General features: G+C 39.1%; 1 protein-coding gene across 1 annotated transcript; it reads right to left on the reverse strand.

Moving 5' to 3' along the window:
• Positions 1-13,859: 13,859 nt before the first annotated feature.
• On the reverse strand, positions 13,860-14,822 carry CCDC160 (coiled-coil domain containing 160; the record flags this gene model as incomplete). Its single annotated transcript, XM_080718540.1, has 1 exon — positions 13,860-14,822. One exon carries the CDS (start codon positions 14,820-14,822, stop codon positions 13,860-13,862), a length of 963 nt encoding a protein of 320 aa, XP_080574666.1.
• Positions 14,823-16,464: the final 1,642 nt, after the last annotated feature.

Below are 16,464 nucleotides of genomic sequence, written 5' to 3' on the forward strand. Positions count from 1 at the left end.
CCATTTATAAAAAATAAAATTAAAAAAAGAATAATAAACTTGGAGAACCCACCCTAAAGAAAAAAAATAATAATCTCAGTACTTAGGAGGGTGAGACAGAAGGCTCGCACAGGTTCAAAGCCAGCCCCAGCTACTTAGTGAGGCTCTCAGCAACTTAGTGAGACCCTGTTTCCAAATAAAACATAAAATAGGTCTGAGAATGAGCCCGGAGGTAGAAAATCTCTTGAGTTCCACCCCCAGTATCAACAAAAGAAGAAGAAGAAGAAGAAGAAGAAGAAGAAGAAGAAGGAGGAGGAGGAGGAGGAGGAGGAGGAGGAGGAGGAGGAGGAGGAGGAGGAGTGGAGGTTTGTAGTGGTCTCCTCTATAGGCCAGAAGTAAAAGCTGTTATAAATTTAGCTCACTGATATCATTGTAGATGATAAGACCCAAAACAAAAGAGGCCAGGTGGTGATACTTAATAACCAGAAGCCAAGAGGTGGCAAGTATTATAACAAGATGAAGTTTATATAGAATTTAAGGAGGCCTGGCCCAAGAGAGCTTGGGAGATGGTAAGAATACGATATCTCTAGAGGCAGACAGACTTCATCGGAAATTGAGAAGAGTATTAGCTTGTAATAGGAGAAAAAAACCTGGAAAGTCAAGGGCAGGCATTTCACTATAAATTTATGATTCCTTGTATATCCTCTAAATCTGAGTCAGTTTTTATTTTTTATATTTATTTATTTTGCAGTAATGGGGACTGAACCTAGGAGCTTTCTACCTCTGAGCTACACCTTCAGCCTTATTTTTTATTCTTTATTTCGAAACAGGGTCTCATTAAGTTGTGGAAATCCTAAGTAGCTGAGGCGCTCCGCAAACCTGTGGTCCTCCTGTTTCAGCTTCCCAAGTGTATGCCACCATGCTCAACCTATATCGGTTTTTAAACCCAGAACTCATTCATACAGGGGAAGACTGAGTCACTCAAAGAAAGGACAATGCTGTGATCATTTTTTCTTCTGTAAAAATACTTCTAATCATTTATTTGGGAAATTTCATACTGGTCAAAGACTAGTTGGACATTTTTCAGACCATTGCACCTAGAACCTGAGTTGACATAGATGCCAACAGATACAAAATATCATCATTGCCTTCTGTGAGAGTGATAACACGTGGAAAAGAGGTTACAAATGGACAGTGTCCACTCTCAACTGCCCCTCATCCCTTCATTTGACAGAGGTTACCAAAACCTCATTCAAGAAGTGCCCTCCCTGTACACAGTGGAAAGGACTACCCTATCTCTGAAGAAATAGAGATACACAGAATGTTCTGAACAAATAGGCCTTGATGAGTTCTCCCCAATTTGATAGCACTAGATCATACTCTTTGTCCTCCAATCTTATTGTCTCATGACCATCCACTTTTTACCAAGCCTAAGCATGAAAATGTACAGGCTTTCTTTTTGGGGGGAGGTTCATTTCCAAAAGGTCCTGTGTCAAAAAATTCTATCAAATAAACGTGTATGCTTTTCTATTATTCATCTGAACTTTTTATAGGAGATGCACCCATGAACCTAGCAAAAGGTGAGAAAATAAATCTTTTTCCCCTTGCACACTACGGGGCTGTTTCAGTCAGCATTCTCACTGCTTTGACCCAAAACACCTGACAAAAACAACTCGGAAGATTTATTTGCTAACAGTTCTGGATATTTCAGGGATTCAGTCCATGTTAAGCCATGTGAAGTCTGAGGAACTCAGGGCATGGGACAGGGAACAGAGAGAGAAGAATTCAAAGGCTCTGCTCTCAAATAACAGAGGCCAGAAACAAGAGAGAGCAAGGGGAGAAGGTATCATATCTAACCCTCAAGGCCACATCCCCAGGAAACCCTCCTCAGTGACCAAGCCTTGTGCTCTCTGTGTTCAGAAACTGACAGGCCAGAAAAAGGGTCACAAACTTAGAAGGAGGAATTTTCCTTAATTATAAGGAGGAGGTAGGGCTGCTGTTCTGCAATGGGGTCAGGAAAATATATACGGAAATATGTGTGTGACTTGGACATATATTAGTACTCTCAGGCCCAGTGAATCAGTTCATCAGCTTTAGACTGAAAAGGGCATAATGACCATGAAGATCAGCCCTTTAAAAAATAAGCATATGGATCAGGCCAGCCAGGAAGCTATCAAGGCTACCAGAGGGAGGGTAGTAGATATAGGCTGAGTGAGTTCCTCTTACTAATTTCATTCTTCTAGATTTTCCTTCTGCAAGAGTGACCCAAAGGAATCCAGGAGAGGTACAAGAGGTGAGATGTTCTATCTACAAAAGATACACCACTAAAATCTGCTTCAGTGATGGACTTGCTGCCCAACACTGGGGAGTGAAGTTGACAGACATCTGAAGCTATCACCTCCTTCAGGGAAATCTGCCTTAACAGTAGAAAGCCTACAAATCTCAACTAATATACTTCTGCAGGCAGCTTTTCTCTGGAGACCAAGTGAGGCAGGAGTTTAACAATCTAGACATTTCCACACATTTCAAGGTACCCTGATGGACTGTATTCCATACCTCTGCTGGTGTTGCTAGAGCTTTGTTTTGCTTGCATGATAATTCAGATTATCTCTCTGCATGAACTTGTGTTATCTCCCTGTCATTCACAGATGTTAATTATTTATAAACATTTGGCATCCCAATCTTCATCTCAGTATCTTCTACCAGTGGACCCAACTGAGCAAAGTCCACATCTCATACTTTTTCTAATATATCACTGCCCTCTGGCTCAAACGTAAGAACCTGGACTCCTTTGCTCTCAGCAGTTTATTTATAAACATGCCTTAATATACACCCAAAGAAAATGATTTAAGATAACTTATATTTTAGTGAAGAAAGTTTTATGCTATGTGCAAATATATTTCTGTATTAATTAAAACCACATAAAAGTATATCATGCATTTTATAAGGTAACCCACGTTTAAGACACCAAGAAAAGCTCTCTAGAATTTTTTCACTTCATTATATGAAGGGGGGATGTTTTGTACAATCTTGAATAAATGTTTAAATTTTAAACACAATATTTTGTCTTCTTATTGAGATATTTTAATGACAAAAATCCCAAAATATTTTTGTTTTCAAGAATTGCTTCACTTATGAGTGAGCAGAATATAAGTTGTACATTGTAACTTAGATGAATTTACTAGAAAGACAAGGAATGAAAAAAGAAAAACAAATACATCGTCAGGTTTAATTAACACTGTCTAAGCAGCAAGACAGCTTCATAGAATTTGTTCTAAAATACTAGTTAGCTTTCAATTATGACATTTTGGGAGGCAAAAATTCCAAACGGAAAAATTAAACATTGGATCAAAAATGCTAAAATTTTGTGTGTGTGTGTGCTGGAGATTGAACCCAGGGGGTGTTCTACATCTGAACTACACTCCCAGCTCTTTAATTTTTTTTAAATTTTGAAATAAGATCTCACTAAAATGCTGAGGCTGTCCTTAAACCTTCAATACTCCTGTCTCAGGCTCTAAAGTATTAGGATTAGAGGCATGCACCACCATATCCAGCTGATAAAACATTTTTGAATGATAAAAACTCAGATTCCAAAGCTACAATGAGTATTCATCAAACTCCTGGGTATTTATTAATTTGCTTCCATCAGTTCTGAGGCTTTACTTAGCTTTCAATTGGGCTTCATATTTAAATTCTTTATGTTACTGTCACAGTTCATTTCATTTTCATAGAGGATGCTATGTCCTTCATGTAGACCTACTAATCCATTATCAGAAGACAAATATAACTGATGGCTTGTCCAATAATAAGATGCATCTTTACTGCTCATCTCAGCCATTTATGTGATAACTGACTTAAGCCAAGACCAGGTTGCAGTATTAAACCAGTTTTTCTTTGAGAAAGTTAACCCCTATGGTGATCAAATATTGGCTCATTAATTCTGCCATAAAATATAGCCTGATATAATGGAACTAACATCATAATGGAGCTGGATAGGCTGGATTTGAATACCAGACCTAACATTTACTACCTGTGTGATACTAAGTCATTTAGTTTCTCAGAGACTCAACTTTCTCCTCTGTAAAATGAGTGTCAATTTAGGGAATTTTATCCATAATACACAAGATAGTATACATGGAAGTATGTGCACAAAGTTTTGTAATTAATCTGTATGTAATAGTGGGAATGCAGCCAAGGATACAAGTGACATAAGGAGAATCTCTCACATATGTCTTCTGTCATGATCTGCAGTATACATTACAGCACCTATTGTGGAGTCAGCAGGGATAGGAGAAAAGGCAAAGAAATGCTTCCAAGATATCCCAAAATATATCCTCAGAAATCCAGGTATAAACCTAGATTTCTGGAAAATAACAACCTGAGCCCAGAGAAACACAGCAATTATCAAAAGGTTGGGTGTGATCAAAGGTGAGAGAGAAGGAGAGGAGAGGAACAAAGAGGAGGAAGAGGAGGAGGAGAAAGGAGGATGAGGAAGAGGAGGAGGAGGAAGAGAAGAAGAAGAAGAAGAAGAAGAAGAAGAAGAAGAAGAAGAAGAAGAAGAAGAAGAAGAAGAAAGACTAAATCTGTGAACAAGTTGCTCTGCCCACCAAACAAGGAAGATTCCACCTTGGTACTCAGTACAGAAAGAAGGGAACACCAATATATGGCTAACTACCATTTAAGTCTTCTGAGTACACAGAATAAGACAATGACTTCTTCTGATCTATGAAGCTAGAGTAGTGGGTCCCCAGCTGCACAGCTCTGATGCCAAAGGTAAATGGAAGACACTACAATATGCTCTCTTGTCTCCATTTCCTTTCTGTAGCTGCGTTTTTCCCCACTGGAGCACTATTATAGCAGGACTTTCTTTCCCCTTCTAGTATTCTGCCTGCCAGGGTCCAGAGGCCAAACTTAAACAGACCTGACTGGACAGAGGATGAGAAGATCAGGCTCTAACTAAAAAACTTCCCTTCACATGACCCTACCTGAGGCTAGAAAGGAAATATGACAGGTTCATTACTTTGACTTAAGGTTTCACATAGTTGAAAATCTCCACCATGCAACTTGTTTTACACACATAGCATTAATACACATATTATGAATGAGTTCGTTATCATTCTTGCCAGAGGACACTATTTGAGGGATAATAGCCATCAATAGCTTAGTAAGAAGCCGGACATAGTGGTTCATGCTGTAATCCCAGTACTTAGGAGGCTGAGAGAGGAGAATTGCAAGTTCAAAGTCAACTCTCAGCAACTTAGTGAGACCCTCTTACCAAATAAAAAAATAGGCTGGGGGTATAGCTCAGAGGTAGAATTGGATTTAATTTCCAGCACCTAAAAAAAGGAGCTTAGTAAGTAATAAATAGGAAACAAATGTACTTGATCAGTTTCCCCATTACAATTAACTAATAATAGTAATAACAACAAAGATGACATCTATTAACTCGATATGATCACATCTTATCCTCCAAACAAAACTATATCTTTTTGTACTGAGGATTGAACCCAGGGGCATTTTAACTTTGAGCAAAACTCTCAGCCCTTTTAAATTTTTAAATTTAGAGTTCCGGGAAGATGGCGACAGAGAAAAGCGGGGCTTACGAGCCCTGCTAACAACCAATCTCTATTACCACAAAATCAGCGCATTTCATAGCCAGAAAACACCATCAGCAGAGAAACAAAAAAGGTAAATACAAGGGACAGAGAAAAAGAGGGCTGAAAAATGAGACAGCAGAAAGAAACCAGACCGCAGTGCTGCAGCCGGAGCCACGGCGCGGAGCTGCGTGGATGCCATCTTTCCTTCCAGCACCAGGCTCCAGAGAGGGGGGGAACTCAGAACAGAGCTCAGAGCCACAGAGGAGATACACTGGACTCACAGCCGAGGACACAGGAACAGTGCCATACTGCCGGCGGCAGCAGCGACTTCACCGAATGGCACCAGACCAACGAACTCAATAGCCCACCAAGCTCCAGAGAGGAGTGGCAGACAGCGAGCTGAGGTGAGCTGCTGTGGATCAGCTGGGCGGGATTCAGGAGATTTTTTGGCGCAGGGAGTATTTTAAAGCTCCCCAGGGGCTGGGCTCAGTGCACCCTGCAGGGACTCAGAGCAGAGCTCAAAAACAGAGAAGAAATATACCAGCCTCACAGCTGAGGGCGTGGCAGTGGCGCCATATTGCCACCGGGGCGGCAGCAGCAAATTCACCAAGTCCACTACTGTTCCATTAGTGCACTCAACAACAGTGAGTCAAATTGCGGGCCCTAGAGGAGAAATCCCAGTACTGACTCCCAGGGACTTGACCTAGTGGGGGAGTGGCGGTGGCAGAGATATCACACTATAGTCACAACTCCATTCAGGAGAACGCACAGCCTGGAACCCCCCATGGTCTAAAGCAGCCTCGATTGACTCCCTGGGTCTGAGACTTTGCAATACAACCCAGTAAAGGAGTAGTGGTGACTGAGATACCACAGACTTGAGATCCAGAGCACCTTAAGTGAAGTTGTAGTGACCCAGGGAAGAACCCAGAGAAGGCACACACTTCCAAAATCATGGGAAAGAGAAATAACAATGGAACACTGAATGCCCACAACCCCACAACATCAGAACCTGATAAAACAGAAATTCAGAGATTTCTAGAAGATCAAATCAGGAAAATAACTGCAGAAATAATAGAGGTGTTTCGAAAAGAATTCAGAGAGAGCCAAAAAGAGATAAAGGATGTAATCAATGAAGTAAAGGCCTCAAATCAAAGTATAAACAACCGATTAGACCACATGGAGAATAGAATCTCGCTCCTAGAAAATGATCACTCCAAAAATGAACGCATAGTTTCTAATTTAGAAAAAGAAAATCCGACAGCAGGAATCTGACATTGAAGAAATATGGGCCCATTTTAAGAGAGCTAACCTAAGAACAGTTGGAATAGAGGAGGGAAAAGAAGGTGAAACAAAAGGGATCAACAATCTCTTCAAGGAAGTAATACCAGAAAATTTCCCAAACATAGAACAAGAGGTTGATACACAGGTCCAGGAAACTTACAGATCTCCCTTTAGACAGAATCGGAGAAGAGGATTCCCACGCCACATAATTGTTAAAATGACCAATGTGGAAGCCAAACAGAGAATCTTAAAGGCAACAAAAACAAAGGGCCAAGTGACATTCAGAGGCAAACCAATTAGAATCACTCCAGACTTCCCAAACCAAGTCATGAGAGCCAGAAGGGCTTGGAGTAAAATATTCCAAACTCTGAAAGAAAACAACTTCCAGCCAAAACTTTCCTACCCAGCAAAACTTTCTATCAAATTAGATGGAGAAATAAGAAGCTTCCATGACAAACAGAAACTGAAGGAATTTTTGTCTTCAAAACCAGCACTAGAGAAAATACGCAAAGAGATTAACTACAAAGAAGAAATAGTTAACACACACCAGAACCAGAGAAACAAGATTTTCCATCCAACAGACAACTAAGATTGGCTATCTTTGGAGATTCATTATTTATATTAGTCTTTTACCTATTTCTAAATTGTATTGTTTGCTTTTATTGTTCCTCATTTTTAGGATTTCTAGTTGGAATATTAATATACTTTCAGATATAGCATTTGGAAATATTTTATCCCATTCTATCAGTAACTTTGAACTCTGTTTACATTGTCTTTGGATATACAATATATTTTTTTATTTTTTAGGGAGTTTGTTTACCCTTCTGTTGCCTGTGCCATTGAAATCAAATCCAAGAAAACACTGCCAATTTCAATGTCATGAGGTTTTATGACCCAGATTTTCTTCTAAAAGTTTATAGTCTTAAGATTTATATTTAGGTATTTTATCTATTTTGAGTTAATATTTGTATATGGTGTTAGGTAAGGGTCCAATTTTATTCTTCTTCGTGTAATTATTATTTTTCAACAATATTTAGTTAAAAGATTATTATTTCCTCCACCAAATGTCTGTGGAAACCTTGCCAAAAATAACTTGACAATATATGGAAGAATTCATCTCTAGGCTTTTATTTAACTCCAGTGGTTTATATATCTGCCTTTATAACAGTACTACACTGTTTCAATTATTTTAGCTTTATAACATTTGAAATCAGAAAATATATATCTTCTAGCTTTGTTCTTTTTCGAGATCATTTTGTGTATCTAGAGTCCATATTCCATATTAGGATAGATTTTCGCTGAAAAATAAATAAATAAATGTGTGATAGTTTCACCTAAAAAAAAGAGAAAATATTCTCTGGTAATAAAGAAAGCAAAAAGAAATATTGAAATGTTATCTTTAAGTCATCAAAAGCTTGATATCAGACAAATGAAACTGTTATGTGAGATTATCACTGTTAATTCTGGATAAATAGCTATAATACTAGATGTCAACCACTAAGCCAAGCATGGGAAGGAGGGATGGGGAGGGAATGGGGTGGGGATTGGGTAGGGGCTAACTGGGCGTTGTGTGCATGTATGTCTACAAAAGTGTTTTTTTTTTAATACCATTACGATGTATGAATACAGTGCACCAATAAAAAAAGACCTAAAAATAAAAATAAATAAATAAATAAATAAATAAATTTTGAAATTTTGAAACAGTGTCTTACAACTTTAAGTCGATAAAAGTCGAGCTAAGTTGCTGAGGCAGGTCTCGAACCTGCCATATTCTTTTTTAGACTCTTAAGTACTGAAATTACAGGCATGCACTATCACGCTCAGTTCCAAGAGTACTTTTTATTAAGCTATTCTTATAAGGTAAGGAAACTGAGCTACAGAGAATTAAACAATTCGGTTGAGGTCACTGTCCTAGTAAGTGATTAACCAATGTTTGTGAGCTTCATCTCTATGCTGCCATGCTTCTTTAGAGAAAGGGTCTTCTGTGGTGCTTCCCTTTCATACACATCTTTTTTCATACACCTCTTTGAAACAAGACTTTCCACAGAGAACTTGGCTAAATATTTTGATTGAAATATCTTGGGTTTTGTTTTCAAAACAATAATGTTGGCTATCAAAAGTATGGTAGTACTAGCAAAATTGTGTGCTGCATTTGTTATCTGTAAACTGGTCCTAATGTTTTGAGAACCTCATTCTCCATTACATCTACAAATGAAAGAAAGTGTTGGAAATCACATACAAGGGTAATTGTCAGAGTAAAACCTCAATTAGGATTTTTTTTTTGGTGGTACTGGGGTTCCTGGAAACCCTTCTACCTCCAGGCTACACTCTCAGACCTATTTTATACTTTTTTATTTGGAAACAGGGTCTCTTAAGCCAGCATGGCTGGCTTCGACTTCGAACCTGCGCGATCCTCCTGACTTGAAACTCCCAAGGGTGGGGGATTACAAGCCTGCGGCACCACTCCAGGGGCTCAATTAGTATTTAAAAGATCAGTAGCATAGCATCCTTTTACTCGAATTTATTGCTGTTAAGAGTCTTTCTCTGAATCTAAATAGACCTTCCTCACTCACATTCCAGAGATGCCTCTGCCTTATTGCTTGCCTGTAAAACTTTTGCTTGTTCTTTAAGGCCCAGCTTGAATGTCACCTCCTTTATGAAATCCTCCTCAGCTCCACAGGCAGAATTAATCAATTATCTTCTATATTTCCATTGTACCTTACATTAGTATTGCTAATTTAATTCTTACCACACTGTGTTAGTTAGGTATATAAGCAAGGTTTTTTAAATCAAAGTTCTGTTAGTTATTTGTAAAACCTTTTATTTCCATATTTCAACTCTAGCACAAATCATATTTATCAAAAACTATATTGATTCTAAGATACGCTATTATTTCATGAACTACTACTAAGGAGATAGAAAGGAAATAGGCAGATAGGGAAAAGGCCTTGGTAGAAAAAAGCTAATTTCCTGGGTTTCCTGAGGGGCGACAGATGCCTGAAATTCCAAAGGCTCAGGAGATAAGAAGTCCAGAGCTTCACAAAGCCATCCTGAGTTTCCTAATCAAGAAACCCACCGAGCAAGTCTGGCATTCCTGAAAGGAGACCCTTCAGAGGACTTGCAAATGCCCTATGCAAATTCTCTTTGAAATCTCAAAGTCACCCTAACCACAATCGGACTTGCAAGCGGTCAGGCATCGGCCAGTCAGATGGCAAAAGCGGGGACTTTCCCGCTCGGGACCCCCTCCCATTTTGGGGAGCTGTTCTCTCTCTCGCAGGTCATGTTGGCCCTGAGAGAAGGCAGAGTGCATCTGAGGGCACGTGGCTCGGGCGACTCTCGAGTAGTGACCTGAAGGCCTCTGCTGGACATCAAGGCTGGCCAGGCCCCTAGGGGTGACCTGTACCTCTTTTCTGGCAGATCGCGTGGACTCTGGGAGAAAGTAGTTTGCAACTGATGGGCACTTGGCTCGGGCGACACTTGGGTAGTGACCCTGAAGTCAGCTACTGGACCCCGGAGCCCCTATGGGGTGTTCGGCCACTTTTCTCTATTCCCATCTGGCAGATCGCGTGGACCCTGGAAGAAAGCAGCCTGCACCTGAAGGCAATTTGGCTTGGGCTACTCTCAAGTATTGTCCTGAAGGCAGCTGCTGGACCCAGAGTTCCAGCCCCTTTGGGGGTGTTCAGCCACCCTTGCCCCCTTCCCTGCTGCTTCCAATAAACCTTTTACTCCCCTTCCTGAGGTCTGAGGGTGTCATTCTTCGCTCTCCATAGACAAGAACTCGCCGGGGTTTTCTCGCAAGAAACTCCTGTTTCACTACTAAAAAATCACTGACAAGTATATTATGACATGCCATCAATTTTAAGATATATTCTAAATTCAGGTATGTCAAACTGTCAAAAAGAGCCAGGCATGGTGGTGCACGCCTGCAATCCCTGTACTTGGGAGTCTGAGACAGGAGGAATACAGATTCATGGACAGCCTTGGCAACTTAGTGAATCTGTTTCAAAAATAGAAGAATAAAATAGGGCTGGGGGTCTAGCTCAGAAGTAGAATGTCCCTGAGTTCCATCCCAGTACCAAACACACACACAAAAGAATCTATATCCCAATTGCATCCTAGAAATACAATATCCACTCTCATAATGGGCTAATTTGTATATTCTTCTTCTCTCGACTTCCTTTTACACTACACACTCCTCAGACCCTCAATGCATGCATACACTCATTCCTGATAAACCAAATTATCGCAAAAAAAACCCTTTAAATGTATGACTGGTGGATATAAATTCTCCTGGAGTATAAGTTCCTCCTTAAAAATAGAATTAAGGAATTAGGTGTGGTGGCGCATGCTTGTAATCCCAGTAATTGAGAGGCTGAGATAGGAGGATTTCAGGTTTGCAGCTAGCCTCAACTATTTAGTGAGGCCCTCTGCAACTCAGTGAAATCTTGTTTCAAAATAAAGAATAAAAAGTAAGACTGAGAATGTATCTCAAAGGTAGAATACTTCTGGGTTCAGTCCCCAATACCACAAAAAATAGACTTAGGGATGAAATGCTGCTCAGTGGAAAGGCACATACCTAGCAGGTGTGAGGCCCTGGATATAATCCACACCCCTGCAACAAAATTAGAGAAGATTGAGCCTAGTGTTTTAATACAATGTTAAATTTTAACCATATACACAATTCCACATATTAGTGTTCAGAAAATGAAAGTCTTTATGGGGCAAGAACAAAGGACCAAATTTTAAGGGGATGATGAAGAATAGAGTCAAACAAGGCAAATATTTTCTAGTTCGCTTTTGTCCCTAGACCTTTAGTGGGAAGCCAGTGACCACTAAAACCCTGAGAATCACCTTCCCATTTGAGGCAGGCTACCAGTGCCTGTTTAAATTTATCAGGACTAAATCAGAAAGTTCCAAAGATTAGCTCAGTCAGCCTCCAGATCAACTTAGTCTCCATTCAGTGTTTTCCCTGACCTTAGAGAGTAGTAGGAATAAGAGAAAGGAGGAAGCTGGGTATGGGTGCATGTGCCTGTAATCTGAGTACTTGGGAGGCTGAGAAATTGCAGGTTTGAGGTCATCCTCAACAGTTTAGCCAGACCGTGTTTCAAAATAAAAAATAAGATAGGATTGGGGGTGTAACACGGAGGTACCCGTGGTTTCAATACCCATTTACTCACCCTATTGATTTATTGTTGATGCTGTATTTGGAAATATTTTAACTATAAAAAGAGTTTACCTATATTCTCTCTGAAAGAGGGATCAGAAAAGTAAGTCCTCTAAAGTAATAGAACTGAATGCACCTGATGCCGTGGGAATTTTACTTCATAACAGGTGAAGTATATTTACACTTGCATATACAATCACTAAGGAGAAATGACCAAATATTAAAACTTAACACAATCTTTTCTAAAAGAGACAGGGTTTCACTATGTTGCTCAGGCTGGTCCCAAACTCCTGAGCTCAAGTGATCCTCCTGCCTTAGCCTCCTGAATAGCTGGGACTATAGTCCTGTGCTACCACACCCAGTTCTGAACAAATTCTTGGTAATAGATCTTCTCCTTCTGTTTGCAGATGAACACTTTTTGGTCTGGGAGGTTAATTAAGTAGCTAATGGGAGAAAGGTACTAGAACCCAAGTGTCCTGGCTACCAATTTAGGGATTTTTCCCATAGAGGAAGATGCCTAAGCCCTTATACTAGTATCCTACCTTCATAATCTGGAACTGCTTCACTGGGCTTAAAAACATAATAGAAATAGAGCTCCAATGACTATATATATATATATATATATATATATATATATATATATATATATAACTGTTTATTTATTTATTTGTTTATTTCTGTGGGTCTGGGGATGGAACACAGGGACATTCTACCTCCGAGCTACACCCCTTGCCCTATTTTTTTTTTAAATTCTATATTTTGAAACCGGGTCTCACTGAGTTGCAGAGGGCCTCACTAAGTAGCTGAGGCTGTCTGTGAACCTCGATCCTCAGGTCTCAGGAATGCTGGGATTACAAGCGCCCGGCTGGGATTACAACGCCCGGCTGAGGCAGTGCATTTCTAAACTTTGTAAACTTAAAGCATATTGTCATTACCTGGGCCCCTTCCAGGGCTGAATGAATGTGTACATTAAGTGATCTCACTAAAAGTTTATTTATTTGACATCCAACATCTTTTACCACAGCCCAGGCCTGGTGACATAAGCCAGACAAGAAGCTTAGAAATTTTCCCCCATTGAATTTTGGAAGAACTATGTAAACAGCGCCCCTTGCTGGTCAATATAAGAAACTGCAAAAAACTCACTAAGGACAAAAGCAGAGCTCCAGCAAAGGTCAGAGCAATGGGCCCTAAATCGTCTTCTAGTCTATGGGAACTGTGGCCAGGTCAAAGGAGAAAGCATGGGGAAAACAGCAGGGGGAAGTAAAGGCTGCATTTTTGCCTGAGAAGTTTACATATGCCTAATTAAGGTTAAGCCCCAAATAAAGCAGAGACATTTTTAGTATCCCACTGAGTTTGAACAGGCAGCTGGGAGACTCACAGACATGTGCTATACTCATGTACATAAACAATATTTTTATTGTTAATATCAATGAACACAGATGGAAGAATTTTCATATTCCAGGGACATGTTGCTTAAAAGATCATAAAATGACTGTTGATTTGTGTTCAATAATTGATCTGGTGAGTCACTATGTGTTTTTTATTGAAATATAGTATATATATATATATATATATATATATATATATAGCTATATAGAAATTTGTGTATATAGAAAACAGATTTCCAAGGCTTCATTTCCATTTGTATTCTACCAATAACTTGATCAGAAAGAGAAAGCAGCTTTGAAGTTTTCATCTATATTTTAATAGATATTTTGATTTGGCAAAAGTGAAAATTATACCGTATTACATACATTTTAATAAGTACAGAAAGAGAGTACAATAAACATTGATTTGGCTCAATGATTTTCTCAAGAAAAGGCTTTTTTTTTCAAGTTTTAAAAAATATCCTCAGTAAAGTGGTTAAGGCTACTTGAAGACCTTACCACGGAAGCAAAATGTTTTCTAAGCAACTCCAGTGCTCTGTTATTTCTTGCTTGCAAGGTTTTCTCAGCTCTCAGTTCATTTTTTATGGCATTGAGCTCTGCACGAATCTTTTCCATTTCTAATTCATAATAAAATTTTATTTCTTCTTTCAAGAGTGCATTTCCTACTTCGGTTTGACGCTTCAACTTCCGAACAGCTTCTTTTAAATTTCTGTTCTCCAGGTTCAAGTTGTGGATGACTTCTTTGGCTTGCTGGAGCTCTTCTGTTAAGTTTTTCACATCGGTTGCTTTTTCAGTGAGGTCATTTTTTAAGGCTTGCAGTTCCCAATCATTCTGCAAAGTATCTGTCTCTTGAGATTTTATGGACTTTGTAGAGACTTCTTTCTTGGAGTTCAAAAGTTCTTTTTCAGCATTTTCAAAGTCCTCTTCGATTTTCCTGCATTTCATATTCAGTTCTTCGAGTTCCTCATTCAAAAATTTCAGGTGAAGTTTGGGAGACATTCCTCTGGCCCATTTCTTCCTTGTTCTTTGTTGTGATAGGGATGGTGATGCCTTTTGACTCCAGGTAAAGGGATCGTCTGTTCTATTTAAGCTTTCCGCAGTTGCAGCAGCCAAATTAAACGATTCACGGGAGGCAGCATTTGGGTTGGCTTCGTTCATTGACATGTTTATCCTTCTCTCTCTTAAATTTGGTTCCCTTTCATTCCGTTGAGAACTATATTCTTTCCTCTTAAATTTATTTTCTTCCTGAAACTTTCTACTGGACACATTATAGATTCCTTCCATTCTCACAGTCTTATCTATAGCTTTTTGTTTGGAAGGAGATTTAGGCTGAGAAACCTCTTCTAGTACATCCTGTGCAGTAAAAAGAGGAGCAAACATGTTCTGCTTCCAGTGTTTTCTTTTAGCATCCATTTCTTTGAGTGTCTTTTACAATTCCTGAAAAACAAAATTGAAAGTCAAAGCACAGTATTTATACTGGAAGCTCATGTCATAGAAAGAAAAGTGCAACTTCACCATCTGAGGGCTCAAACTCACTAAGCAACAAAGGGCCTCAGTTTTCTTATTAATAAATTGAAAGGGCTGAATTAGCTAAGTTTTACAGAAACTTTTAGCTTTAAAAGTTTTCTACCCATTGGGCATGGTGGTGCATGCCTGCAGTCTCAGTACTTGGGAGGTTGAGGCAGAAGAATCACATGTATAAAGTCAGCCTCCACAATTTAGTGAGACACTGTTTCAAAATAAAAAGATAAGTTGGCGTGGTGACTCATACTTGTAATCCAAGTACATGAGAGGCTGAGACATAAAGATCATGGGTTTGAGGCCAGCCTGAGCTACTTAGGCCCTCCATAATTTAGTGAGACCCTGTTTCAAAGTAATCTAAGATAGGGCTGGCTCAGAGGTAGAATGTTCCTGGGTACCATCCTCAGTACCACACACACAAAATAAAATAAATAAAAGAAGGACTGGCGGTTTATTTCTGAGGGACAATACCCCTAGTGCCTAAAATTCTCCTAGTCTATGAAATACAACCAGCAAATTGAAAGATTTAGTAATTGATTACAAACAAGGAAATTCTGTGAGAAAGAAAGTGTGTACATGAAAATAGATTGCTTTAAAATAATAAAAGGGATTTGGAATTAATAGGTTAATGTTGTTAATGCCCAGATCTTCAATGTGTATGATTTTTTTCAAGTTCTTTTGGATAGGACTACTGTTTATCCATTCTTTAAAGTGACTAAAACATCAGTGCTTAATGCAATGTGAACTGCTTTGAGTAAAGTATACCATACAGACTTCCTTATGACTAACCCTGCCAGATGCCCTCTGTTTTGACCTATAAATTCCTGCTATTCCAGTCCTAGGCTTTGCTTTTAGGCACAACTGCCAAGTGTACAGAATTCTATCCATTTTGACAGCAGTGTCATGATGGAGTCATAATGTCCACAATTGAAAATATTAATGCCATTGAATGTGTTTTTCCCAAGATATTAACTCCCAAGTATACTTTTTAGATGAAGACTAAATCATGACCAACATCCCAATTTATAAAACTTATAGAATGATTATTTTGTTTCAAAATATGTCTTTCCTATTCAAAGGAAATCCTCTGGAAATAGTGAAAAAAGAATCCAAACAACATTCTGAAGGGACATTGACATATGAGGCAAAGCAAATCACCCCTAAAGGATGAGGGGAAAGAGGGGTAACTTTGCTCATTCCCCCCACAGCAATGCAGGAGGCACATAATAGGGGTTTTACGAATTATTTTATTAGCGCATTGCAATTATGCATTATAGTGAGGTTCAATGTGGTAAAAACACACATGCACACTGCTCTTGGTGTATTTCCCTGCACATTTCACTCCCACCTTCCCCACATGTTAGTGAAACTGGAAGTGAGATATTTACATATTTCCACAGTATTCTTTAAATTTTTTTCTTCTTCAATCCTCCCTACTCTCTTCCCCAAATTGTTCATTTTATACACTAATTTACTGTAAATCATTGTTGATGTAGTATCATCAATGAGAACATTTCAAGCATGCTTCCACCTC

This window comes from Muscardinus avellanarius (genome assembly GCF_963383645.1).
Source record: "Muscardinus avellanarius genome assembly, chromosome: X".
Taxonomy (NCBI): Eukaryota; Metazoa; Chordata; class Mammalia; order Rodentia; family Gliridae; genus Muscardinus; species Muscardinus avellanarius.